This window comes from Scyliorhinus canicula, chromosome 2 (assembly GCF_902713615.1).
Source record: "Scyliorhinus canicula chromosome 2, sScyCan1.1, whole genome shotgun sequence".
Lineage (NCBI taxonomy): Eukaryota > Metazoa > Chordata > Chondrichthyes > Carcharhiniformes > Scyliorhinidae > Scyliorhinus > Scyliorhinus canicula.
The window spans coordinates 262,125,136-262,152,798 of record NC_052147.1 but is presented as its reverse complement, the minus strand read 5'-3'; the positions used below and the strand labels follow the sequence as shown (position 1 = coordinate 262,152,798).

Below are 27,663 nucleotides of genomic sequence, written 5' to 3'. Positions count from 1 at the left end.
TTCAGACAGTCATTCTGAATTATAATACACAGCATTTAAAAACAAAATTATCATCCGTATATGAAGGTAATACAAGCTAAACTAAAATAGTTAATAGTGCATTCGTAGAAACCCTACAGTGCAGAAGGAGGTCATTTGGCCCATCGCGTCTGCACTGACCCTCTGAAAGAGCATTCTGCTGAGACCCAGTCCCCCACCCTATCCCTGTAACCCCACCTCGGGGAAATCTTTCATGGCCAATCCACCTAACCTGCACATCTTTGGATTGTGGGAGGAAACCTGAGCACCTGGAGGGAGCCCACACAGACATGGGAAGAATGTGCAAACTCCACATAGACAGTCACCAGAGGTTGGAATCAAACCTGGGTCCCTGGCTCTGTGAGGCTCTGTGACCCTGGTGCTGTCAAGCAACAGTGCTAACCAGTCCCAATTGTCAGCATTTGGCCCATATCCCTCTAAACTATCTTACCCATATAACTGTCTAAATGCTTTTTTAAAGCCAAAATTGTACCCGTCTCTACTACTGCCTCTGGCAGCTAGTTCCAGATGCTCACCACCCTCTGCGTGGAAAAAAACTGCCCCTCTGGACCCTTTTGTATTTCTCACCTATGCCCTGGAGTTTTAGACTCCCCGACCTTTGGGAAAAGATGTTGTCTATCATATCTATGCCCCTCATTATTTTATAAACCTCTATAAGATCACTCCTAAGCCTTCTACATGCCTGGGAAAAAAGTCCCAGTCTATCCAGCCTCTCATAACTCAAACCATCAAGTCCCGGTAGCATGCTAGTAAATCTTTTCTACAATCTTTCTAGATTAATAATATGCTTTCTATGATAGGGTGACCAGAACTGTACACAGTATTCCAAGTGTGGCCTTTCTAATGTCTTGTATAACTTCATTAAGACATCCTAACTCCTGCATTCAATGCTCTGACCAGTGAGACCAAGCACGCCGAATGCCTTCTTCACCACACTGTCCACCTGTAACACCACCTTCAAGGAGCTATGAACCCAGACCCCTGGATCTGTTGTTCTATAACTCTCTGCAACTCCCTACCATTAACTGAGTAGGTGCTGCCCCAATTCGATCTACCAAAATGCAACACCTCACATTTAACTAAATTAAACTCCATCTGCCACTCATCGGCCCACTGGCCCAATTGATCAAGATCCCGTTGCAATCCTAGATAACCTTCTTCACTGTCCACTATGCCACTGATATTGGTGTCCTCTGAAAATTGACTAACTATGCCTCCTAAATTCTCATCTAAATCGTTAATATAAATAACAAATAATAGTGGACCCAGCACTGATCCCTGAGGCACACCGCTGGTCACAGGCCTCCAGTTTGACCTGAAATGAAATGAAAATTGCTTATTGTCACAAGTAGGCTTCAATTGAAGTTACTGTGAAAAGCCGCTAGTCACCACATTCCGGTGCCTGTTCAGGGAGGCTGATACAGGAATTGAACCCGCGCTGCTGGCCTGCCTTGGTCTGCTTTAAAAGCCAGCTATTTAGCTCTGTGCTAAATCTGCCAATCTGATTGGCCGACAGCTCTCCAACACATCCAGGTACAATGCTGCAATGGCCAGAAGAGGTTCTGCAATACTCTGCCTGCAATTAAATCCAGATTATTATTAAAAATCCTGGGCCGTTTTTAAGTTAAGTCTCATAAGCGGGTGGCTAGGGCTGCCCTGGGGAGCCAGGAGGGATGGGCGATTGTGGCATGGGGAGTAGGCCCTTGGGGGCGTTGGGGGGGGGGGGGGGGGGCAGGTGGAGAGCCAGAGCTCCTAGGCCCTGGAGCGAAAGGCATTCCAAATCTGAAGGGGCCCTCAGATTGGGGCACTTCTTCATTCCACTTGAGATGGAGCAAAGTTTATTTCTCTGTTTCCCATCCTACATGCACCTGCTCCCGAACAATTGAGACTTGGTGGAAAAAGGCCTCTAAGTTGTGAAAGGGCGGTTTTCCTGCCGAGTCCCTGCCTGCCTAAGCATCAAATATTGCCTGGGTTGGTGCAGGCAGGAACCCGGGGGAACCCTGCTCATTTAATTTTAGTCCCCCCTCCCCTTGCAAAAAAGACCCTTTGACTCAGAACCTGCTTTGGAGGAGCGTAAAATTTGCACCTGCAGATGTTTTCAAATGTACAGCTGAACTTTTATGCTCGGCCAGAAAAGTATTTCCTCAGCTTCGCCTGAATTTGGGTTCCACTCAAGAATCCTCTTTCACGTGACCATCCCTTTTGAGTCCACAGCATGGATAAAGCTGGAGGCACGGCTCAAATGTATACTAACAGTAGGATAATGAGTGAAGGTAACTACATTTGGAGGGGGCCAAGGGAGGAATAAACAAAATTAATTGCACAGGAGACCCTACTGGGGCGGCACGGTGACACCGTGGTTAGCACTGCTGCCTCACAGTGCCAGTGTCTGGGGTTCAATTCCGACCTTGGTTAACCATCTGTGTGGAGTTTGCACGCTCTCCCCGTGACTGCGGGAGTTTTCTCCACATGCTCCTATTTCCTCCCACAGTCCAAAGATGAGCAAATTAGGTGGATTGGATAGATTGTCCCTCGGTGGGGTTACAGGGATATGAAGGGAGATTGGGCCTAGGCTAGGCTGTTCTTTCGGATGGTCAGTGCAGACTGATGGGCCAATTGGCCTCTTTCTGCACTGCAGGGATTCTATGATTCTACCCACCTTTATTGTTGACTCATAGGAGCCACAGCACGATGTGGCAAGAATTGATGATCTGAGGGTGGTTTATTTCACATAGTGAACTTGTCCAATTGTCCAATATTTCTGGGATTAAACCACAGAAGTTATTGGAAGAAATTGTGCAGATGAAAAAGGATTGCCATTTGCAAGGTGACCACTTTGCCCTCAGAGCATTAAAAGATGCTTTCCATTTCACAGGTGCCTCGTCGCCTGTAGAGTTGGATTATTAGTCTCCTGTACACTAGTCCGAAATGAAAATAAACATGAACTCATTTAATCTAGGCTACATGAATGGAAATATTCTCCTGTTAAAGTTAATATCCATCATTTAGTGGATAATTAGCCGTAGAGGTTCTTAAACAAAAAAGTTTCAAGATATACTTTTGAAAATGTTAGAGCTAGAGTATGTTCTTCGGGAGTTGAAACCATGCCTTGTGTTTTTGAGCAGAGTAAAATCGACCAGTTAGACAAGGAAAAATCAGATTTAATCTGTGAAAAGCTGGATGCAGATGAGAGGAAGAAACAAGCTCTCAAACTAGTTTCCAAGCTAATTGCGGAACAGGAGAATCTCCAGAACGCGTTTCAAAAGGCAGAGCAATCCTTCAAGGTAAAAATAATTTTGTTTTCCTGGAACTTTGTTTTTTCAGAATGACGTTGAGACGAGAAAGCCTGGTGGCTGAATTTCACAGATGACTAATCTATCCACTCACACTACACTCCTGTGTGTATTTAAACTGGTGCCTGTATTAAAAGAGTGCATACACATACCAAGGTGGGAAAAGTCTTCTGGGGTGGATTAGCCACCAGAGGAAGATCAGGGTGGGACTTGAACCTTCTATCCTCGAGGTCATTTTCCTGGGTTGTGAGTCATTGGTTATGCAGGGTGGGATCCTGCAGTATCACCAAGAGGGAAGCTACAGCTGCCATTTATCGCCCGCTGCTGTAATTAGGTCAAAATCCTGGAACTCCCTCCCTAACAGCACTTGGAGGGCCGAAGGACCTGTTCCTGTGCTGTACTTTTCTTTGTTCTTTGTTCTTTTTTTCATTTTGTCTGCACCTGTCCTAATCCCATTTTCCCAGCACTTGGTCCGTAGACTTGTGTGCTATGGTATTTCAAATGCTCAACAAAATGCTTCTTAACTGTTGTGAGGATTTCTGCCTCTACCACCCTTTGACGCAGTGAGTTCCAGATTCCCACCACTCTGAGCGAAAAAGATTTTCCTCAAATCTCCTCTAAATCTCCTTCCCCTGACCTTAAATCTATGCTGCCTGGTTATTGACCCCTCTACTTCATTCTTATCCCACCTGTCCATAATCTTCTACACCTGGATCAGGCCCTCCCTCAACCTTCTCTGCTCCAAGGAAAAGAACCCTTGCCCAGCCAGCCTCAATTCACAGCTATGGGCGGCACGGTGGCACAGTAGAGCGCCAGGGTCCCAGATGCGATTCCCGGCTTGGGTCACTGTCTGTGTGGAGTCTGCATCTTCTCCCCGTGCCTGCGTGGGTTTCCTCTGGGTGGTCCGGTTTCCTCCCACAAGTCCCGAAAGACGTGCTCATGGGTAATTTGGACATTCTGCATTCTCCCTCTGTGTACCCGAACAGGAGCCAAAATGTGGCGACTAGGGGATTTTCACAGTAAATTCATTGCAGCGTTAATGTAAGCCTACTAGTAACAATAATAAAGATTTAAAAAAACAAGGGCAATTAGTGATGGGTAATTAATGCTGACCTTGCCAATGGTGTTCATATCCTGCGAACAATTAAAATAAAAAAAGACAAGGTAGATCAAATGAACCTGAAAGATTTGCCAATAGCTTTTGTTTGAGCCTTTGGATTGGCTCGGTGCCTTGGCTGAGCAGTTGGGCCACAGGAGAGGTAAATATGATCATTATCAAACTTTATCCAGCATGCTTTCCATTGATTTCTCAAGTTCTCCTTCCTCCTACTTGCTTGGTGGTCACTAAAATTGCTGCAAAGAACAGGCAAATCTTTTGGATGTGGTGGAATGAGAAAGGGATAGCATTCCCTGTTAGCGGGTATGGGGGGAGTGGAGGGAAATTAAGATGTGCTGGGAGCAGCAGTGAAGAAAGGAGGAGGGATTGGTGGTTTCCCTGCTGGAAGCAAGGTAGCTCTGAGGTGAACAGGTAGCAGTGAAAGATAGGGACCAAGTCACCCTGTGTCAGACTGTTAAGTCAATAGCAAACTCTGCAGTATCCAGGGAACTGTGAATGAGTGACCACTCATTCGGGCTCACTAATAGAACAAGGAGAAATGACACTGGGAGCTAGTATTGTGCCCATGTTCACTCCAGATATTTCTATCGTGCCCTAATAGGAAGGGTGGTCTTGACTATGTGAAGCTCCTCAATATTCTGTGCCGGCAGGCTATGCACCATTATTTGGTTAACCTCCAGTAGTATTGTCTTATACATTTTGCAATTTCTAAACTTTGATACTTATCATCTGCGTCAAAGCTCTGACAACCTTGCAAGTAAGATGGGGCCAAGCATGTGCAGTTTATATTGGGCTAACAGAAGCTGACCATGTAGATCTCTCAGTCAGAGTTGATTTAGTGGATCTCCAACCGAGTAATGACCTATGTGTGCCGGGCATTCAGCTGATTAAAATTGGAAGGTATCCAGCCTCTGTTGGTACATCTAGTGCACCATCTACATACAAAGAGTGTGCTGGAATACTCTCCACTTGCCTGGCTGAGTGCAGTTCCAACAACACTAAAGAAGCTCAACACCATCAACAGAGCAGCCCACTTGATGGGCACACCAATCCATCACTTTCAGCATTCACATCCTCCACCGCCGACGCACAGTGGCAGCAGTGTGTGGCACCCGCAAACTCTTCCGCTTAGAAGGACAAAGGTAGCAGATGTATGGGAATGCTCCCCACCTGTAAGTTTCATTCCAAGCCACACATTATCCCGACTTGACACTATGGGCGCGATCGAACAACCAGGCTGCACCTGAAAAGCAGTGTGCTGTGGCATAACATGAGCGATAAAAGCCGGGAGACTCCACTCCCAGGATCTACCCGACTTGCCATGCATCGCGCGATCTAACACAATCTCGCGAGACATTGCGATTGGGCGGGATCACTGTTAAACAAATCTGCATATTAGAGCGAGAGAGCTAGTTTCACTCTAATATGCAGTTTGCCAAGGCACCTGGGGTGTGTGATCTATCCCCTTCACCTCAGAGACCTCAGGTAAGTGGTATTCTGCACTGGTTTCCACAAACGGAGAGCAGACAGAATGGCGGGAGGTCCCCAGGTGGCACTATCAGCTGGCAGGGGCACTACCAAGGTACCAGACTGCCATTTTCCATGCGGTGACAGTCGGACCGGGGGTGCCCTGCGCGGGTGTTAGGGGGAGGTGGGGGGGGGGGGGGGGGGGGGGGGATGTAAATGGTCGGATTAGTTAGTTTGCGGATGACACAAAGGTTGGTGGAATTGCGGATAGCGATGAGGACTGTCAGGAAACAGCAGGATTTAGATCATTTGGAGACTTGGGCGGCAAGATGGCAGATGGAGTTTAATCCGTACAAATGTGAGGCAATGCATTTTGGAAGGTCCAATCCAGGTAGGGAATATAAAGTGAATGGTAGAACCCTCAAGAGTATTGACAGTCAAAGAGATCTTGGTGTACAGGTCCACAGGTCACTGAAAGGGGCAACACGGGTGGAGAAGGTAGTCAAGAAGGCATATGGCATGCTTACCTTCATTGGCTGGTGCATTGAGTATAAAAATTGGCAAGTCATGTTGCAGCTGTATAGAACCATAGTTAGGCCACACTTGGAGTATAGTGTTCAATTCTGATCACCACACTACCAGAAGGATGTGGAGGCTTTAGGGAGGGTGCAGAAGAGATTTACCAGGATGTTGCCTGGTATGGGGGGGCATTATCTATGAGGAGAGGTTGAATAAACTTGGTTTGTTCCCATTGGAACAAAGGAGGTTGAGGGGCGACCTGATAGAGGTCTACAGAATTATGAGGGGCATAGGCAGAGTGGATAGTGTTGCCAATTCGCACCGGAGACGCCAATAATGTTGCTCTTTTTAACTGGATACTGATATGACAGTTATTAATGATGACATTGCTTTTAAGAGTCGCCAGATATCAAATGATATCATCACAAAGTTTTACTGGATATCGATCAAAGACCAAACAACCAGTTAGTTAGTTCAAGTTCAATGATAGTTTATTTACACATAAGAATTACTTTGACATGCAACATAAAACACTACAAGCTAAATTACACCTAACCCTACAACAACCTGTACTTAACTTCACGCATCCGGTTTTATACAGAGGAACAAGGGCTTTGTTTGGATCTTGCGTGGCTGAGTCTGGAGAAGTAATTTTGTTTCTGCTGGGCTCATCCGTCCGGTAGCGATGGTTGGACTTGAACTTGCTTTTGGTCGTGATGCCGCACTTGGTTTTAGGCATAGGTCAGGGCCAAGAGGGACCGAGCGCCGGGGCCAAGAGGAGACCAAATACATGGCAGTGTCTCTCTTTATCCTTCTGGGGTTTTGCGCTCTTTTGGGCGGTCCTTAGCTTTGGACTCAACAATTCGGCAGGCTTCGATTACTGCCTTCGATTTTGGCCAATAAAGGGGCGGGTGCCTTGATGGCGGAGCATGTCCTGAGCGATCATTGACCTTGGCTTTTTGGACTCCCTGAGCAAAGGGAGAGGTGCTGATGAGTCTGTTTCTGTATCTGTTATCTAAGTACAGGTCTTTTGTTCTGGGGAAATGGGCCATTAGAATGCAAAGTAGCTGGGGGTTTCAATAGCGTCTAGTTATCTGAGTTGCCAATATACATAAGCTCTGAGCGCCTGAGTCCTGGGTTGACCGTATGTGGTAGTCACCACTGTTGTATTGTATATATCGTATATAAGGTGTATTACAGTAAGGCCCCTGTACTACAGGTACGGGGGTAGATCCCTGCCTGCTGGCTCCGCCCAGTAGGCGGAATATAAATATGTGGGCTCTCCGAGCTGCAGCCATTTTGGTAGCAGCTGCGGGAGGCTACACATCTCTGCGTAATAAAGCCTTGATCACATTCTATTCGCGTCTCATCGTAATTGATAGTGCATCACCATATTTCCCATGGTCCTTTGTAAGTAGCCATATTTCCCGGGATCCTTTGTAAGTGGCCATCCCAGATGGCAACAATAGTCAGACTTTTTCCCAGGGGAGAGGGGTCAATTACTAGGGGGCGTAGGTTTACGGTGCGAGGGGCAAGGTTTAGAGGAGATGTACAAAGTAAGTATTTTACACAGAGGGTAGTGGGTGCCTGGAACTCGCTGCCAGAGGAGGTGGTGGAACCAGGGATGATAGTGATGTTTAAGGGGCATCTTGACAAATACATGAATAGGATGGGAATAGAGGGATACGGACCCTGGAAGCGTAGAAGAGTTTAGTTGATACGGGCAGCATGATCGGCGCAGGCTTGGAAGGCTGAAGGGCCTGTTCCTGTGCTGTATTTTTCTTTGTTCTTTGTTCTTTGTTCTATTACTGTTTTATTGAGTCATTTGACTTGCTTGTGATTCATATACAATTATTGAAGGCATGTTCCCCTCTTAACAGGAGAAGCTCTTTGATAAACAGGCTAAAGCTGCAAAGCTAAAAGAACAATTGCTTCAATATGAATATGAGCTCCAACGTAAACAAGATGACATAAACGTACTGCAGACTAAATTCAAGGTAACTATTGTGTCCTCTGGCAAATCACACCCTTGCTCTTTAATAAATCCTGTCTTTTTAAGTACATCCAAATACACCTTGTAGTTGTTGATGTCCAGTGCCTGTGGTCTGAATTATGGTTCCCTTAGCTGCTAGGATTATGTAAGATATACAGGCCTAATCACTCTAGTTGGGCTCCACTTTAGCCATCTCCTGTCTTGCCTCATCTCACACCATCAACATAACCTGCATTTCCTTTCCAGCTCGTATCGTTATGTCGCCTCCCCTTATCTATACTATTCGCTTCAATCACTCCCTGTGGTATTGAGTTCTACATATTGCTAATCTCCGAGTAAAGCATTTTTTCCTGAGTTCCTTATTTAGTTTCTCAATGACCATCTGAAATTCATGGCCTCCATTTTTGCTTTACTTTACACTGGAAAAATTCACTCCATCTATTCTATCAAATCCTATCTATTAAAAAAAACCGATTAGATCACCACTTTAGCCATCCTTTTTAAGCTTGTTCAGCCTCTGCTGATAGCTATACTCCTACATTTCTGGTATCACCCTTGTATCACCCATGTTTAGAATATGGGGGCCTGAATTGCACGCAGTACTCCAGGTGTGATGTGACCAAGGTTCAGTACAAGTTTCGCATAATTTCTTTACTTTTCATTTCAATGAAGCTGCCAACTTATCCCGATTAGAATTCTCTTCTTGACGTGTTTTGGAAAAGGAGTTTTTATCATGAGAGAACCTCGTGTGTCACAGTAACTCACCAAGGTTCCTCAGACCGCACCTTCCAAACCCGTAACCACTACCATCCAGATGGACAAGAGTAGCAGAAACCTGGGCACTCCACCACCTGGAGGTTCCTGTCCAAATCACTCACCACCCTGACGTGGAAATATATCGCCGCTCCTTCACTGTTGCTGGGGCAACATCCTGGAACTCCCTCCCTAACAGCATAGTGGGTGTACCTACACCTGCCTGACTGCAGCGGTTTAAGAAGGCAACTCAGCACCACCTTCAGCAACGCCCGCATCCCGTAAATGATTTTTAAAAAAACATCTTTATTCTTGCAGTCTTCATCTGCTCGCATCGATTACCTCACTTAATTGCACATCACTGGTAGGCCTGCTCATACTGGCTTCATGTAAATAAAACAAAGTCTCAAATCGTTTTTTTTTTTGGTCGTCACTTGCACATCTGGGAAACCTGGGTGGACAGGCTTCACTTCTGCTCCACTCGAAGCATCTTGGTTTCTCTGCAGGAGCCGGAAAACATGTGTTAGGGCCCTCAATGCCACATGCATGAGGGTTAATCCCCATTTTGGGCAGCCACCAACAAGATCACGGGAACCAATTTAGAATCCGGTGTTTTTGCGTTGCAAGATCTTGGTCCCAATTGTGACACACTGCATTGGAGGCCATTTTGCATCTGTAAAATTGGCATAAATGAAGGTCCAGTTTTTACCCCCATATCTCTCTTCCTGGTTTTAATATACGCAAAGCAATTTGAGCTTCGAAAACGTTAGGCTTTTCTTCTAACCAGTTAGAATTTTCGCTTTTCAACCTAGTCTTTGTTGTGCACAGATTAAGGCAATAATGCCCAAGAAGAATATTAAGTTTACCAAACTAGAAAGAAGTGTGCCCACCGATCAGGAGGGAGAAGAGTTCATGAAGATCGAATGCTGCTATCAAATCTTGCCCAAACTTTCAATGGATCTTCAGAACGGACAGGCCATGATCACTTTCGAAGATGAGCAAGGTAATGCTCCCCTTAATATAGAAGCAGAAGACTCTGGAACTCCTCGGTTGCAGTATCAATGTTTGCTAACCTGGCAGTCCCCCTTGTTCTGAAAGGACATGGTCTCCACTTTGGTTGGATAAGTGCAAATCTGTTTATAATGAGGTTGCTGCAACTCCAGAGACCAACTTACCTTCCTGTGTTTCTTTGGTGTTTTTTAAAAATTGCTGCTATTAACATTTGAGCTTGCGCAGTTCTAATACGATATTTCCCCTTTTATTCTAGCTCCCAACTTTTTCCTTTTTGTTTTGAAGAAAATTTAAAACAAAACAAGGTATTTTTAAAAAAGCACAGATTCCTGTTGAAGAATGCAACAATATATTTTTCCACACTGATAGGTCTGTACTTTGGTTAATATATCTTATGTGTCACTGCACTGATATATCACTCGACAGATCTTGGAACTGAACTTCATGCGTGAAGTAAATTATCTTTTATTCAGTTAGTTTTGCAGATGTCTCTTATCAAGTCAGTTTTCTTGCTGATACAGAGTTTTTTAAAGTTGGTTTGGTCCAAGCAAATACAGAGTACTGAGTTGAATTCAGTACAAATTACAGCTCTTGATATTTTCACCTTATTGAATACACGACACAGAAGAGTTCAAGATAAACAAAATGGCTGTTCAAAGCGATAGTGCAGAAAAATAGCTTGGAGGCAGGAAATAAAGATGATTCCGGAAAGAATTGTTCAAACCGGCAGTACTTTTTAAGATTATTGCTATCACTAATGTCTTTCCCCTTTCTGACTGTGATTGGGTTAAAGTTATTACACAGTTAATTCAATTCGATTAAGATGTCTGTCCATCAAGTTTTAATATGAGGTAATTGAAATATGTCTAGCCTTATCCGTTGTCATGAAAACAGTTTCTGGGAGTATAGCTCCAAAACTTTGAATTAGCAAAATGTGTCCTTGGTCTGTCTGGCTTCCCTATCTTGATGTTTCTCATGAAATTCTGCATTTTTACTGTCCTATTTGAAATGTGGGTATTTTAACAAACCATTTCAAGAAGTCATTTTAAATCTTGGGCCATTTATTCCTTTACACTTGTCATATACTAAAAAGGTAGATTTATACTAAAAAGGTAGATTCTATCACGCACCCTGTCTGAAGAATATGGTTCTTGGTTGGGGGTCCCCAAATTCATATTTGACACACTTTATCACGTGAAACTTCAAGCTGCTCTGGCATCCCCACTGTTGTAACTTTGTTGGACGCCCCCTGAAATGGCTAGGAACTAGGGCTGGGCCCGGATCTGCCCGGTTTCAACCTTGCATTGGAAGTAATTTTTGCCTATTGGGGTCACAGTCATTCCATATTCCAGGTACAGCCATCCTCAAAGGACAGTGGCAGATCTGGGGCAGCAACTTCCTACGTTGTCAGATATGATGCCTCTAGTCCTTCTGAGTGACCCAATGCATAGTTAATAGAGACTCTATAATAAGAATAATCATTTTTATTAGTGTCACGAGGAGGCTTACATTAACACTGCAATGAAGTTACTGTGAAAATCTCCTAGTCGTCACACTCCGGCGCCTGTTCGGGTATACTGAAGGAGAATTTAGAATGTCCAATTCACTGATCAAGCATGCCTTTCGGGACTTGAGAGGAAACGAGGGCGCCCGGAGGAAACCCACGCACATATGGGGAGAATGTGCAGAGTCCGCATAGACAGTGACCCAAGCCGGGAATCAAACACAGTTCCCTGGCGCTGTGAAGCAACAGTATTAACCACTGTGCTACCCTGACCACACTTGGAACGCTTCCTCTCCTATAAAGAGACCGAGGGACTATGGTAGCATTCATTCAGGGGATAGGAGTGAGGGCTGCATTCACCAAATCCTCTGATCCTCCACTATTCTGTTTAGCCTCTTCAATGGACGGGCAGCCTAGTTTAGTCATTTAATGTTGGGCACTCTAAAATGGTACCCAATTGAGTAAAACTTCCACTGGCCTCGTGTGTCCCTAGGTCAGCGGTGAAAGTGTTTTGTGAGTATAATTGCAATTAGAACGGCATTTTTGGTGTCTATAATTCCTTTGTAATTATTTACGTGGCTTTGCTTTCTGTATCTTGTTTACCTTTCCCTTGGTCACTTTCAAGCTCTTGTCATTGATAAATATGCATAAGGCCTAAAACCGTTTGTGGGAAATGATTGCAACAGTTACAGCGACGTCCCGCCTGTTTACTGCCCACAAGTGCTCATCTCATCAGAGCATGTTAGTTACTGGAGAAGGCACTTTATTTGCAGGAGGGAAACTCAACCATCAATTCTTCTTCCCCAAAGGGCCCTACATGTGCCTTTAAGCATACTGGTATGTCTCCTGTTACTGGGCGCTACAGGTTCCATACTCGGAGGCTGATGAAACAGGAATGTCTGATGCATTTTGGTTTGGAATATCAGGTATTTTTCACTCCAGGCCATGAATGTCCAATTTTGATTTTGAGTGGCAAAAAAATCACAAGGTGCAGATCGGCAATTCCCTGACATTTGCTTCCAGCCTGGGACAGGAATGCTGAGCGGAACAATCTCAGCCTGTGAATCTACTTCCCGCCACAGATATCTCTTTGCTCAGTCCTCATCTCCTGATTACTTCTTACAGATGCCCAAGTGACACATTCTCATTTAACTCCCTCTAATTGTTTTTTTTAAATCTTTTTCTTGAAGTTGCTAACACAATTCTAAAAGTGCCCAAACATCACATAAACATGGATCCCGGGAAAATAGACGTGAAGGTTCTACCTGTCAAACTGGATACAGCAAGGAAGTTTGAGGTAAATGCATGAAATCAGTGTCAGATTATTGCAGAATGTACTCAAATGGAAATTTTGGCCATTAAGGGCCTTGGAATCGTAGAATTTACAGTGCAGAATGAGGCCATTCGGCACATCGAGTTTGCACCGGCCCTTGGAAAGAGCACCCTACTTTTGCCCACATCTCACCCTATCCCCGAAACCCAGTAACCCCACTTAACCTTTTTGGATGCTAAGGGCAATTTAGCATGGCCAATCCATCTAATCTGCACATCTTTGGACTGTGGGAGGAAACCGGAGCAGCCGGAGGAAACCCACGCAGACACGGGGAAAACATGCAGACTCCGCACAGACAGTCAGCCAAGCCGGGAATTGAACCTGGGACCCTGGCGCTGTGAAGCAACTGTGCTAACCACTGTGTCCCTGATGCGAGGTTATACTTTCAATGCGAGTCTTTGCATCATTGGATTTGTCTATATGTGTTTGTGTAACCTACCTCTTTACTCACCTGATGAAGGAGCTACGCTCCGAAAGCTGGTGATTCCAAATAAACCTGTTGGACTTTAACCTGGTGCTGTAAGACTTCTTACTATCGTCTATGTATAAGACCAGCTCCTATATAATGAACAAAATCAATTACTTCTGACACACTTGCATTAGTTTGTTGTGCATTAAGAGCAATGACGACTAACCTATTCCCCACTGATTTTGCGGTTTAACTTGAAATAATTTATATTAACTCTTTTCCAGGTACATGTTGACATCTCGCGGAAGATGGTTAAGGTTTTCCAAATTCCAGACAGTCTTCCAGAAGAACACATGCGAGACAAGTTGGAAATAAGTTTTTCAAAGCCTAGTTTGGGTGGTGGGGAAGTGGAGAATATTGATTATAACAGTACTTCTGGAACAGCCCTGGTCACATTTGTCAAGAAAGGAAGTAAGTGAAATATTTTCCCCTTCACGTTAACTGTCAAATAAGTACATAAAAGAGAGATGGGGACCTAAAACAGCACAATTTACAATTATTCGGTATACAAATGGGGAAGGCCAAAGAGAGATGCAGGGCATAAATTTAGTGTAGAATTACTTACTTACGATTAACATGTAGTCACATGAAACAATCACAGTGGATTGTTGATTAATCACCTCAATGAATCTCAATTAATTAGTTTACAACAGACCCCAAATTGACAATAGAGAGTATATTTTACAGGGCACATTGCTCACTGGCCCCCCATCTTCCCATCTCCCCCTAACCCATGGTAACACTGACTTAAGAAAAGACTACCACCTCGTGATAATATGCTGCCTAAAGCCTAAACCAGCAGAGTGAGACTTCTGCCCCAGTAGGATCACTTTATTTTTCTTCCAAAAATAAGGTACTCAGTCCGGTTGATGGAGGTGTCCAAACCTACTTTTATTACTAAAGATTCACTTAATACACTTGCATAAGAACTGAATCAAAACTTAGATCAAAATAATACATAAACCTGTCAGGATACAGCGAAAAGTCATTTAAAACATCAACGTAAGGAAAAGGTGAAGAAAATACTTTAAATAAAAGTAATTTCAACAGATGCTTCAAGAATTCCGGAAGGCTAGAATTCTTCTGAAAAATTATTCGTACAATCATATTCTTAAGGAAATCCTTATCTATAGTTTAGTCCCTTATTCATTTTTCTTTGTTTTTTTTTCAACTGACACCCCCTTATTCGTTCAGAAAGGTGTCAATCACTCAACAGGTGATTAGTTAATTAGACATTAATCACTTACTCAAGATTAATTAATGTTTCCCTGACACAATACAGTTTCCCATGCAAAACCTTCATGTCATGACTAGTCTCTCGCCCTACTATGTTACTAGATTGTTGCAATTTGCTGAATGTGTCTTTATATTGTTTCTTTAGGTAGGGCTTCCATGGAACACCCTTCGAAACATTGTTAATATCTGCCGACTTGACCTTAAGGGTTTGACAGTTCACTCATGTTTTTAATAACGTTGATTATACTTTTTGCAGACTTAGTATTTCTAAGAATCATTTTATTCTCCAGTATGTGTTTAGTTGATTTCTTAAAGTACCCCAAAGAATTAATAAATCCAACAGCCCCTCAAGGATAGTAAGTTCCACTCTTGAGAGCTGGAAGCCACTCTGACACTCTGAACCTGCTGTCAATACGAGAGAACGGCAGCAATCCCGATTTGCAAACATTTAAGTACCGACCGAGGAAAATCTCCAGGAGTGGAGAGTCTTGGTAAAACACACTAGAGTCAGCGTTTCCTCCCAAGGATGCTAGACTTACCACATACATTTGTCCCAGAATGTTATTTTCTAAAATTTAGCTAATTAAATTTGCAATGAAACAATTCCATCTTCTTCCTCTGCCACTCTGCGGAGTCTACTCCAGAGATTGACCACTCACTGAAATATTGGATGCAATTTTAACTCGTGCACAGCCCACTCGCTTCAAGTAAAAATTCGGGCCCATCGGGTCTACGGATTAGTTCAAACACGAGCTGTGTTCTCCTGGTTTCTGGGAAAGATGTGATATCTTGCCACTATCTAATTCTTTTAAAATTCTGTGTTGCCACTCTACCTTTCTTTTCTGGTGCGAACATTCCCAACTTAAAATTTCTGACCACAAGCTTCCCAACACTAATGTTAATTGTCCATGTAAGTGATAATTAAACTGCTGGCCTCATTTATTAAGCACTAAAGGAACTTCTCAAGAACCCCATTCTTCCTAAGCCCCCATCCTTTTGTGGCCTGACTATTTTTGCTGGCCCAACAATTCAAAGGCAACATTTGAGACTGTGCACTGGGAGTCATAGTCTGACAGTCCCCGTGTGCTAAACTACAACAGTGGCAATGAGAAAAGATACTAAGAACAGCATCAGCTTCCAAAAGCAGTAACCTATTGGTTTATCTAACCAAACTATTCAACTACCAACGGAATTTGACTTCTTTCACGCATCCTTGTTCCAAGGGTTCACTACATTATGAAAAGCCTTTCTCCATGGATTTCTATACACTGTTGCCCTCGCTGCCTATCTCGGTGTTTTTCAAATTTTTTTGCCTGGGAACCAATTTTACCAACCGGCCATCCTTCGGGACCCACGTCAGACGACCTCGTGACCCATGCTGCCTGAACTTTGCGACCAACTTTTTTGCTTACCTTTTAATGCAACAAATGAGCCTGTTTGGTCCACATGATCTCACTTGCCTTGTCATTCAACGTTACATTTCTGCTAAGGGCTTCAGCTGATGATTTAAGTTCTCGCTGCATCCTTTGGAAAAAAAACAAGAGGTTTGTCCTCAAACTTGTCACTCTTAGTCTTCAAATGGTTTTGAGGGTTTAATATTTTGGCAGTACTTCCCTGCATATAATGCACATGGGCTTTGCATCCAGTTTTGCATTGGCACAATTAATAAAACCTTACCTCAAGAAATCATCTTTATACCACTTTTTTTCTGATTTCAGCTTTTTAATGGGTTGTTCATCAGAGGCCCTGGAACTCACACCAGCACTGCTTTGTCCTGCTATGGAGTCTCCCGAGAAACACTCTCTCCAGTAGATTCAGTTGTGAGATCCTGGCCTGTTTGTGTCTCTGCCCTTCTCTTCCTTGTTATAATCTGATCCATCGTTAGTTCTTCATACACTTCTCTTGCTTGCCTGCTGGCAGCTACAAAATTGAGGAATCTCTCCACCAGGATTTTGTGGCCAAAGCAAGATCGCGGGACATCAGTATGTGTGCCGAGTGCGTGACCTGCTCTCTCTCAGCACTTCTGGTGTGAAGACTTTGCCGTTTTTCTAAAGAAATTTGGTCCTGGGATAGCACGCTGACATCACGAAGTGGCAGTCTGCCCGCTGGGCACCGGGCCTGTGCATTGCTGGATCTGCATGAGGGGGCATGCATGCGGATGACATTCCCTTTTTTTAAACAGCACATGGTATCCCATGAGTTTTATTTGTGAAAACTGATAACTTATAATACACCATTCTAGTGACATGATTGCAGAGGTTTCAAACATTCATACAAATTTCACATGCTGGTCCTTAAATTCCATTTGCCCTACCCCAGAGGAGAGCCACTTCTTTAATTTCTTTCTTGTGATTACTGCTGCTGCATTCTTCTTGAATATCAGTTTGGAGAATGAACAAATTGCTGCAATCCCTGTTTATGTAGCTATCACATGCTTCCTCCTCCCTGTGGTGGTGTGGGCATTGAAGTATTTGTGGAAGCCAGTGAACTGGTGCTGACTGCCAGCTTCGTGACCTGCCATTCTCGTCCTTCTCATAAATTTCACTTGCCTGCTCTCCGTGCCCTTCACAGGCCCCGAGCTCCAACAGTCCCACCGCCGGGGATCCCGCCCCCCCGCCTCATCCTTTTGGTCAGCGGACCAATTAGACATCGGAAGTAACGTTAGAAAAACTGATCACCCATTGAATGGGCGTCAATCAGATGGAGCAAGGCAAAATGCTGAAGCTGCTGGCAGGCGCATGCGGCATCCCCAACCTAAAAGCTGGTCGCGGCTGTTGGGCGCTTCTCCCGTGATCGGGAGCACCACGACTGATCACGCCACGACTCTCCCGAAACTGGGCTGCGAACCACCCATGGGTTGTGACCCTGAGTTTGAAAAACCCTGGCCTATCCCACAAAGAGTCTGATTTTATCCATCCGTATGCCGCCTTGGGTCTTCCTTGTGCACACTTACAGGTGTTTTGTCTTGTGTTACCTCTTCTTATGGACACTCCCCCCCCGTTTGCATCATGTGTCTAAAATATGTAAACTTCCTTGATACCGCTGCTTCAAACAAGTCCCCCCCTCCCCCACCACCACCAAGCAGGTCTACCCATGCCAGATGCAACAGCCTTTGGCTGCCAGCCCGCCCCGTCATAGAACATACAGTGCAGAAGGAAGCCATTCGGCCCATCGAGTCTGCACCGACCCACTTAAGCCCTCACTTCCACCCTATCCTCGTAGCCCAATAACCTCTCCTAACTCTTTTGGACACGGGGGAACCCGCCGCGAGGGGTCGACTTTGGCGGTACTATCAGCAGGAAGGGCCAGAAAATCCCAACAATGGTCTCATTTTTGATCTTCTGTTGTTTTTTATCTCCGGAAAGTACGTAGCCTCTTTTTAAAATTCCCGCTCAGCCTTTCCTCCTAAAACAAAGGAAAATATTGCAGATGTTGAATATCTGAATTAAATCAGAAAAATGCTGAAAAAGCAACAAATATGGAGAAAGAAACGAAAGTTGATGATCCTGATATTTATGGGGCAGTGAAGAGACTGTGTGCAGGCCTGAAGCAGCTGCAGAACCCGGTTAGGCCAGAGACATGAAGATCTTGCCGGACTTAAAGCAGGATTTCACTATCACCTTTTTGATCCATTTACTGCTTGGCAGCCAGCCAAACTGAACATTATTGGCAGGAGGGACAACTGGGGACCTTTGGGGATGGTTGTCGAACGACAGAAAAATCTACAGCATGGGAGCAGGCCACTTGGTCCATCATGTCCATGCTGGCCCCTGACAATCAGAATTGATGAAGCTCATTTGATTGGGGTTGGGATTGGGGGAGTGTGGGAAAGTAGGTGATGGGGACTCACGGACGGTTTGCCCTCTAGTAAGGGCAACGATCGAGCAGCAACTCCCCTCTGTCCTCAGCAACCACTTCCTTCACCCACTGCCCCCACACACCTCATTGGGTGGGGTCTGCTTCCACCAGGGTGTGCTCCCAGCAGTGGCCACTTCTCCCGGTGTCGCTGTTGGTACTGAAACGTTACTGGCCCTCTGATTGGCTGGCAGCTCTCGGAAGTGACATCTCATCCCTTAAAAGGGGCGGGAGCCCCAAGGTCATGTGGTTAATTGCCTGGTGGATGTAAAATCCGGGTGGGGCTAAAGCCGTGTTTCTCTCAACTTTCCAAAATCCCAAAGCCTTTTATTCGTATGTAAGGAGCAAGAGGGTAACTAGAGAAAGGATTGGCCCACTCAAAGACAAAAGAGGGAATTTATGTGTGGACTCAGAGGAAATGGGTGAGATTCTTAATGAGTACTTTGCATTGGTATTCACAAAGGAGAGGGACAAGACGGATGTTGAGGCTAGGGATGGATGTTTAAATACTCTAGGTCAAGTTGTCATATGGAAGGGAGAAATTTTGGATATTCTAAAAGACATTAAGGTGGAAAGTCCCCAGGACCGGATAGGATCTATTCCATGTTATTGAGGGAAGCAAGGGTCGAAATATCTGGGGCCTTAACAGATATCTTTACAGCATCCTTGAGCATGGGTGAGGTCCCGGAGGACTGGAGAATTGCTAATGTTGTCCCTTTGTTTAAGAAGGGTAGCAGGGAAAATCCAGGGAATTATAGACCTGTGAGCTTGACGTTAGTGGTAGGCAAACTTGGAGAAGATACTGAGGGATAGGATCTATTCACATATGGGGCTGGTTTAGCTCACTCGGCTAAATCGCTGGCTTTTAAAGCAGACCAAGCAGGCTAGCAGCACGGTTCGATTCCCGTACCAGCCTCCCCGGACAGGCACCGGAATGTGGCGACTAGGGGCTTTTCACAGTAACTTCATTGAAGCCTACTTGTGACAATAAGCGATTTTCATTTTCATATGGAAGAAAATAGACTTATCAGTGATAGGCAGCATGGTTTTGTGCAGGGAAGGTCATGCCTTACAAACCTAATAGAATTCTTTGAGGAAGTCAAAAAGTTAATTGATGAGGGAAGGGCTGTAGATGTCATATACATGGACTTTAGTAAGGCGTTTGATAAGGTTTCCCATGGCAGGTTGATGGAAAAAGTGAAGTCGTATGGGGTTCAGGGTGTACTAGCTAGATGGATAAAGAACTGGCTGGGTAACAGGAGACAGAGAGTAGTGGTGGAAGGGAGTGTCTCAAAATGGAGAAGGGTGACTAGTGGTGTTCCACAGGGATCCGTGCTCGGACCACTGTTATTTGTGATCTACATAAATGATCTGGAGGAAGGTATAGGTGGTCTGATTAGCAAGTTTGCAGAAAATACAAAGATTGGTGCAGTTGCAGATAGCGAGGAGGACTGTTAGAGAATACAACAAAATATAGATAGATTGGAGAGTTGGGCATAGAAATGGCAGATGGAGTTCAATCCAGACAAATGTGAGGTGATGCATTTTGGAAGATCTAATTCAAGAGCGGACTATATGGTCAATGGAAGGGTCCTGGGGAAAATTGATGTACAGAGAGATCTGGGAGTTCAAGTCCATTGTACCCTGAAGGTGGCAACGCAGGTCGATAGAGTGGTCAAGAAGGCATACAGCATGCTTGCCTTCATTGGACGGAGTATTGAGTACAAGAGTTGGCAGGTCATGTTACAGTCGCATCGGACTTTGGTTAGGCCACATTGGGAATACCGCATGCAGTTCTGGTCGCCACATTACCAGAAGGATGTGGATGCAGAGGAGGTTCACCAGCATGTTGCCTGGTATGGAGGGTGCTAGCTATGAAGAAAGGTTGAGTAGATTAGGATTGTTTTCATTGGAAAGACGGAGGTTGAGGGGGACCTGATTGAGGTCTACAAAATTATGAGAAGTATGGACAGGGTGGATAGCAGCAAGCTGTTTCCAAGAGTGGGGGTGTCAGTTACAAGGGGTCATGATTTCAAAGTGAGAGGGGGAAAGTTTAAGGGAGATGAGCGTGGAAAGTTTTTTACGCAGAGGGTGGTGGGTGCCTGGAACGCTTTACTAGCGGAGGTGGTAGAGGCGGGCACGATAGCATCATTTAAGAGGCATCTAGACGGGTATATGAATGGGCGGGAACAGAGGGAAGTAGACCTTGGAAAATAGGAGACAGGTTTAGATAAAGGATCTGGATCGGCGCAGGCTGGGAGGGCCGAAGGGCCTGTTCCTGTGCTGTAATTGTCTTTGTTCTTTGTTCTCTTTGTTTTCTGGTCCATAAGATCACAACCCTAATCATGGTCTCATTTAATATCTTTTCAAACTGCATATCGGCTATTTCTTTGTGATGGAAGCAGTAGTAAATACCTCAGCTACCGGTGAGCCAAGAAGTGCTCCGCGGGCCGTCTTGTTCTGGTCAGACTGATATCACATGTTAATGATGAAGAATTTCTCATATCTTGAACTGATTTTTTTAGTTGCTCAACGTGTTGCTGCACAGAAGAAATACAAAATAATTTTAACTGAGGCTACGAGCTGTTTGGTGAAAGTTGAACCTGTAAGGGATTATTCTCTGAAAAAATTTCAGGTGAGCATGATGTTTGTTGTGTTGTCTTAATAAAGCGTGTGCATAAGAGTTACACTCATTGTAATGGAGTTGTGGGCAGCACGGTAGCATGGTGGTTAGCATAAATGCTTCACAGCTCCAGGGTCCCAGGTTCAGTTGATTGGCCATGCTAAATTGCCCGTAGTGTCCTAAAAAGTAAGGTTGGGGGGGGGGTTGTTGGGATACGGGTATAGGGTGGATACGTGGGTTTGAGTAGGGTGATCATTGCTCGGCACAACATCGAGGGCCGAAGGGCCTGTTCTGTGCTGTACTGTTCTATGTTCTATGTGACTAATTGAAGACTGAATGGACCAGAACTTTTGGAGCAGGCATATCCTTTGTTTTTTTTTCTCTCTTGGCTATCAACCCAATTTTTCTTCTCCTTTTTATTTCTTTTCCTGTCCCTAATTTCATGCTAATTCACTCCTCCGCTCACCAACGCTCCTCCATTTTTTTTTCTCAATCCTTAAATATAATGCATACACCATAGAGTCATAGAGGTTTGCAGCATGGAAACAGGACCTTTGACCCAACCTGGCCATGCTGCCCAGTTTTTGCTGCTACGCTAGTCCCAATTGCCCACATTTGGCTCATATCCCTTTATACGTAGGGGGCACGGTAGCACAGTGGTTAGCACAGTTGCTTCATAGCTCCAGGGTCCCAGGTTCGATTCCCGGCTTGGATTCCCTGCCTGTGCGGAGTTTGCACGTTCTCCCCGTGTCTGTGTGGGTTTCCTCCCACAGTCCAAAGATGTGCAGGTTAGGTGGATTGGCCATGATAAATTGCCCTTAGTGTCCTAAAAGGTTAGATGAGGTTATGGGGATAGGTTGGAGGCGTGGGCTTAAGTGGGGTGCTCTTTCCAAGGGCCGGTGCAGACTCAATTGGCCCAATGGCTTCCTTCTGCACTGTAAATTCTATAATACCCATGTAACTGTCTAAACGCTTTTTAAAAGTCAAAATTGTACCCGCCTCTACTACTGCCTCTGGCAGCTCATTCCAAACACTCACCACCCTCTGTGTGAAAACATTGCCCCTCTGGTCCCTTTTGCATCTCTCCCCCTCATTTTAAATCTAGTTTTAGACTCCCCTTTGGGAAATGATGTTGACTATCTACTTTTATCTATACGCCTCATTATTTTATAGACCACTATAAGATCACCCCTAAGTCTCCTATGCTTCAGAGAAAAAAATCCCAGCCTATCCAGCCTCTCCTTATAACACAAACCATATCAAGTGTGGCCCTGCCATTCACTAATCTCCCTGACGTCCCATTATCAGCTCTCACTTCCAGCTAATTACACTGCAAAGATTTTTTGAGCTGAAGGATGCCCCTGGAAGTTTCAAAAGCTAATAGGGAGGCAAGGGCGAGTTGAGCTGAGGCATGCAGTGGGTAAGGATGATGTTGTGAAGGTGAGGATATGGTTTTTTACGGTGGAAATGTCCTAAATTGACCAACAAGTCCTGGAGATTTGCACCTCTGTGTACCTCCTTAAACCCCTGAACTTCTTGTCACATTTATAATGCCAATAATCTTCCTGCTAGATCTAGCCCTGGGTCTTCTACTTAAATGGTAGTCCTTGGCAAAAGGCTTAGTTGAAACTACAACTTTCCTAAACTCATCCAGCTTTCACTCTAAAAGACCCATTCTTATGGTTTAAAAAAAATGAAGCAATGGTATGTGTGCTCAGCCTGGAGGAAGTTCTTTGGCCCATTGTCTACTGATGCTTCTTTCTGACCTGTTCTCTTGTCAGCTTTTTTGTCACTGCTGTTTTGCTATTGCCCTCCTCTCTTGTGGGCAGGTCCCAAGTTTACCTCAGCTAGAATGGGAATTGAACCCGTTCAGTTGGTGCTATTCTGAAGCACATTCCAGCCAACTGAGTTAATCATTGCTCCCCCCCCCCCCACACACACACACACTTCCTTCCTAAGCAAAGAAGAGCGTCGGATTACAATTGGATGCAGGGACATTTTAAAATGTAAGTTGACTGTAAAAGTAGGAATGTTGACATGTCTTAAACAATCATGGTTGTTTAAGATAATTTAAGACAATAAGATAAGACATTTAAGATAATTTATAATTCTTTTTCTCGGACCTGGTGCTACAGACAGTCTTAAAATTCTGTCAGTTGGGCAGCACGGTGGCACAGTGGGTTAGCACTGCGGACTTATGGCGCCGAGGTCCCAGGTTCGATCCCGGCTCTGGGTCACTGTCCGTGTGGAGTTTGCACATTATCCCCATTGTGGTGATACGCATCACTGCAGATACGCAAGGGATTAATGTAAGTACACATAGACTAGACACTAGAGGGAGCACCAGAGACATGACACACAGACACTCAACCAATAGGTCAGTAAGATAGGACACAACCAATGGGCATTCACGATACACACAGAGGTGACACTACCACAGGGGGGGCATTACACCAAGCCATATATAAAGGATACAGCACACATGATATTCCTCTTTCCAGTGGAGACTCTCAGTGAGTACAGACACAGGGTTGATTCAACATCACACCCACCACGTGGATTGTAGCAGACTGGTTTGTCAGTCTGAGTAGCTATAGAAGGATTAACAGTAGTGGCGAACCCGAGTAGGAGAATTGTAAATAGTTCAATAAACGTGTTGAAGTTATCTCCACGTCTGAACCTTCCTTTGTCAGAGCGCACATCAAGCAAGCCGCTTATGCTACACCAAGAGCATAACAAGATACTCATGTTTGCGTGGGTTTTGCCCCCGCAACCCAAAAATGTGCAAGCTAGGTGGATTGACCATGCTAAATTACTCTTAATTGGAAAAAATGAACTGGGGACTCTATTTTTAAAATAATGCTGTCAGTTAATGAGACTCTAGTGGGTTCCAATCTCACACTGACGTCTAACTAAGAAATTAGACTCTGAGAAAACTGTTTACTTTATGTTTTATCTTAAATGGACCCAGCTTTACTATAATGGCAGAGTGATATATTTTGCACCTTAACAACTTGCATTTATATAGTGTCTTTAGTAGAATAAAATGTCCCAAGGTCCATAACAGTTTTATCAGATGAAAGGCACAAGTTCACTGAGAGTGCAAGTTGGGAGGTTGTCGAAGATACTATTGGAATAATTTGAGTTTGAAGGGACCAAGAGCATGGATGAGTGTTTGAACAGCAGATGAATTGAGATGGGGAGTGAAGAAGGATAATGTCAAGAAGGTGATGTTAAGGATATGGAGGCTGAAACTCAAGCCGAGTGGGACACCAAGGTTGTGAAAAATGTGACTCAGATAGTGATATGATATGGTACAGCATTCAAGGTACAACACTCCTATCCTTCTAAACCAGTGAATCTCACAATCTGCAATGAACAACACCACAGGATCATTTAAAGTACCACACTGCACCGCATAAAGAAATATTAGGTTGGATGATTTGAATCCAGGTCAAATAAGGAGATTTTAAGGAAAGAGAGGCGGAATAGGGAGGGAATTCCAGAACCTGGCACCTCGGCAACTGAAGGCAGATGTCAATGGTGGAGCAATGTACTAGAGAGCCCTGAGTGCAGACATCGCAGAGGGTTGTGGGGCTGGAGGAGATTACAGAGGTAGGGAGGGACAAGGGCATGAGGGTTTTGTAAACAAGGATTTTAAAATCAGAATGGAGCTTGACTGGTGTAGTTCAGCAAGCATAGAGGTGATAGGGAAACGGGACTTGCTGCAAATTAATACACAGGCTGCAGAGTTTTGCATGACCTCTAGCTTATGGAGGGCAGAATGTGGGGGGCCAGTGGAAAGTGTTTTGAAAAGGCATGAATGAGGGTTTTGGCAGTGGATGAGCTGTGATAGGGCCGAGTTTGAGTGATGTTACAGAAATGGAAATAGGCATTCTTACTGATAGCATGGTTATGAGATTAAAAACTTATCTTGGCAAGGCATTGGGGTCAAACATATGGGGCTGGATTCTCCGTTTAAGGGACTGTGTCCCCACGCCGTTGTGAAAACTGTGGTCTTTTACGCCAGAAAAACTGGTGGCTTAAACTCCATGGCGACTCAAGACCGCGGAAATAGTGCGCCCGATCGGCCGTGCTCCCAACTTGGACCGCCCTCTCAAAAATACCCCAGTCCCAAATGAGGCCCCCCCCCCTTGCCCTCCGATCGGCCCGTCCCCGATTGTGACGGCCGTGGACTGAGTCAGGAGCCACCTCATGACTATCCCGAACGGCAGGACCATGAGTGGTCCATGCCATCGGGAATTCGACCGGTCAGGGGTGGGGAATAGCAGGGCGGGCCTCCGGCAAAGGCCTTGGGTGGAGGATATTTGGCGCGGCGTAGTCCCTGGTTTCATGCGGGAAACTGGATACTGCGCCCCGTCACTGAACGCGATTTTGGCGTCGGGGTAAGCGGAGAGTGTAGCCCATGAACTTCTAATCTAATCATCATTAGTGTCACAAGTAGGCTCACATTAACACCGCAATGAAGTTAATTTGAAAATCCCCTAGCCGCCACACTCTGGTGCCTGCTCGGGTACACTTGAGGGAGAATTCAGAATGTCCAGTTGTCACTCCCTTTCTATACCAAGCCACTGCATCTATCCACTATCTTCTAAGAATGATGATTAGATTTCATTTATCTTTAATAGTAACTTTAAAAATACTGGATTAGTTCACATTCTGGATTGTACTAACATTGCTGCCCCAGAAAACTCCCAATCCTTTTTAATAACTCCAAATGGGCAAGATTTTACACACTGAACTCCACTGCATTCTTTCAACTTTCTTTCAGACATTTAATGGAATTTGCAAGCGAACTTTGCTGATAACAGACATCAAGAATGTACTGGAAGAGGAAGAATTACAGGACAAGCTTGAGATCCATTTCCAGAAACCAAGCAACCATGGCGGTGAAGTTGAGAGTTTAAAATATGTCCCAAAGGACCAGAAGCTCACTGTGTACTTTGATGAAGAAATGGAAGTGAACTAACATTGTGGTTTTAAGATAGGACTTTAAAAGATCGCAAAGTCCACACATGTCTTTCTCTCTATTGAGTAGCTTATATTTGACACTTCTACCAAGACCTTTTCTTCATGATCCAGTAGTAGTCACGATCCATGCATCTTTTTTCCTCTAGATTTGATTATTCCAGAAAATGATTACATTATTTAGTTATTATCTCGTGTGAATCATTATCATGTACATATATTATCAGTTTCATCATATTGCTGAATTATTTAACAAAGTGTATAAATGGAACACAGAAACAGGAGTAGGCCATTCGGCCCCTCAAGCCTGTCCCACCATTCAATGAGCTCATGGCTGATCTGTGGCCTAACTCCATATATCTGCCCTTGGCCCATATCCCTTAATATCTTTGCTTAACAAAAATCTATCTGTCTCGGATTTAAAATTAACAACTGTTCTAGCATCAACTGCTGTCCCAGCCTTTGAGTGAAGAAGTGCTTCCTAACATCTCTCCTGAATGGTCCTGCCCTAATTTTTAGGCTATGCCCCCTAGTTTTAGAATCTCCAACCAGTGGAAAGAGTTTATTATTGTCGACCCTGCCATTCCCTATTAAGATCTTGAGTAATTCGATCAGATCACCCCTCAACCTTCTATCAAAAACAGGCCAAATTTGTGTAATATCTCCAGATCGGGGGTCTCCTTGTAACTTAACCCCTGTAATCCAGGTATCATTTTGGTAAACCTACATTGCACCCCCTCCAAGGCCAAAATACCCGTCCTAAGATGTGGTGCCCAGAACTGTTCACAGTGCTCCAAGTGGGGTCTAATCAGGTTTTTGTATAGCTGCAGCATTACTCCTCTGTGTCTATAATCCATATACATAGTGGCATTCCATACTACTTCTCCTTAACATGGGCAAAACTACACAGATTACAATCGGGCAATATAAGGTAGTGTATAAAAATAACAATCAAAATGAAGGAATGAAACAACTGTTCCAATGTGTGTTTATTTTGCTGCATCAGTCCTTCAAATAAAATCAGCCCACAATTGGACTTTTCTTTCAGTATTTGTGGTGATTACAACTTCAAATTTTGAAAGACAGTGTTCTTGATAATCATGGCATGGGAGAGTAGTCTTATTGGTGACTTCAAGGCGATGGATTTTTCACACGTTTTTTTCTGTTAATAACAAACATTTGATCTGCTGTACATCCCACCATAGTGTGGCGAGAAACCAATAATCACCACTAAAATCCTATTTCCGTACAATTAATGGGAGCCACCCATATCCAACGAGCTCCTGTGATCTATCGGCTGGGAGGACAACCGGGGGAGGGGGGCAGCTCCAATTGGGGTGGTCTGCCATTGGGGTAACGGGGCTGGGTGGGTGGGTGGCTCTGCTGGGGAAGGCCATCATGCATGGATCCTTCATGCTAACCCCGGGTTTGTGTGTACCTGTTCCGGGGACAACCCAGTCCA

General features: G+C 44.6%; 1 protein-coding gene across 1 annotated transcript in view; it reads left to right on the top strand.

Moving 5' to 3' along the window:
- Window positions 1-27,242, top strand: part of nmi (N-myc (and STAT) interactor) — a 31,475-nt gene extending 4,233 nt beyond the window's left edge. Inside the window, exons 4-10 of the mRNA XM_038790002.1 lie at window positions 3,165-3,323; window positions 8,316-8,432; window positions 10,010-10,184; window positions 12,887-12,993; window positions 13,723-13,909; window positions 21,115-21,224; window positions 26,005-27,242. Coding sequence (XP_038645930.1) covers window positions 3,165-3,323; window positions 8,316-8,432; window positions 10,010-10,184; window positions 12,887-12,993; window positions 13,723-13,909; window positions 21,115-21,224; window positions 26,005-26,202 — 1,053 coding nt within the window. The 3' untranslated portion in view covers window positions 26,203-27,242. The remainder of the gene's footprint in view (window positions 1-3,164; window positions 3,324-8,315; window positions 8,433-10,009; window positions 10,185-12,886; window positions 12,994-13,722; window positions 13,910-21,114; window positions 21,225-26,004) is intronic.
- Window positions 27,243-27,663: the final 421 nt, after the last annotated feature.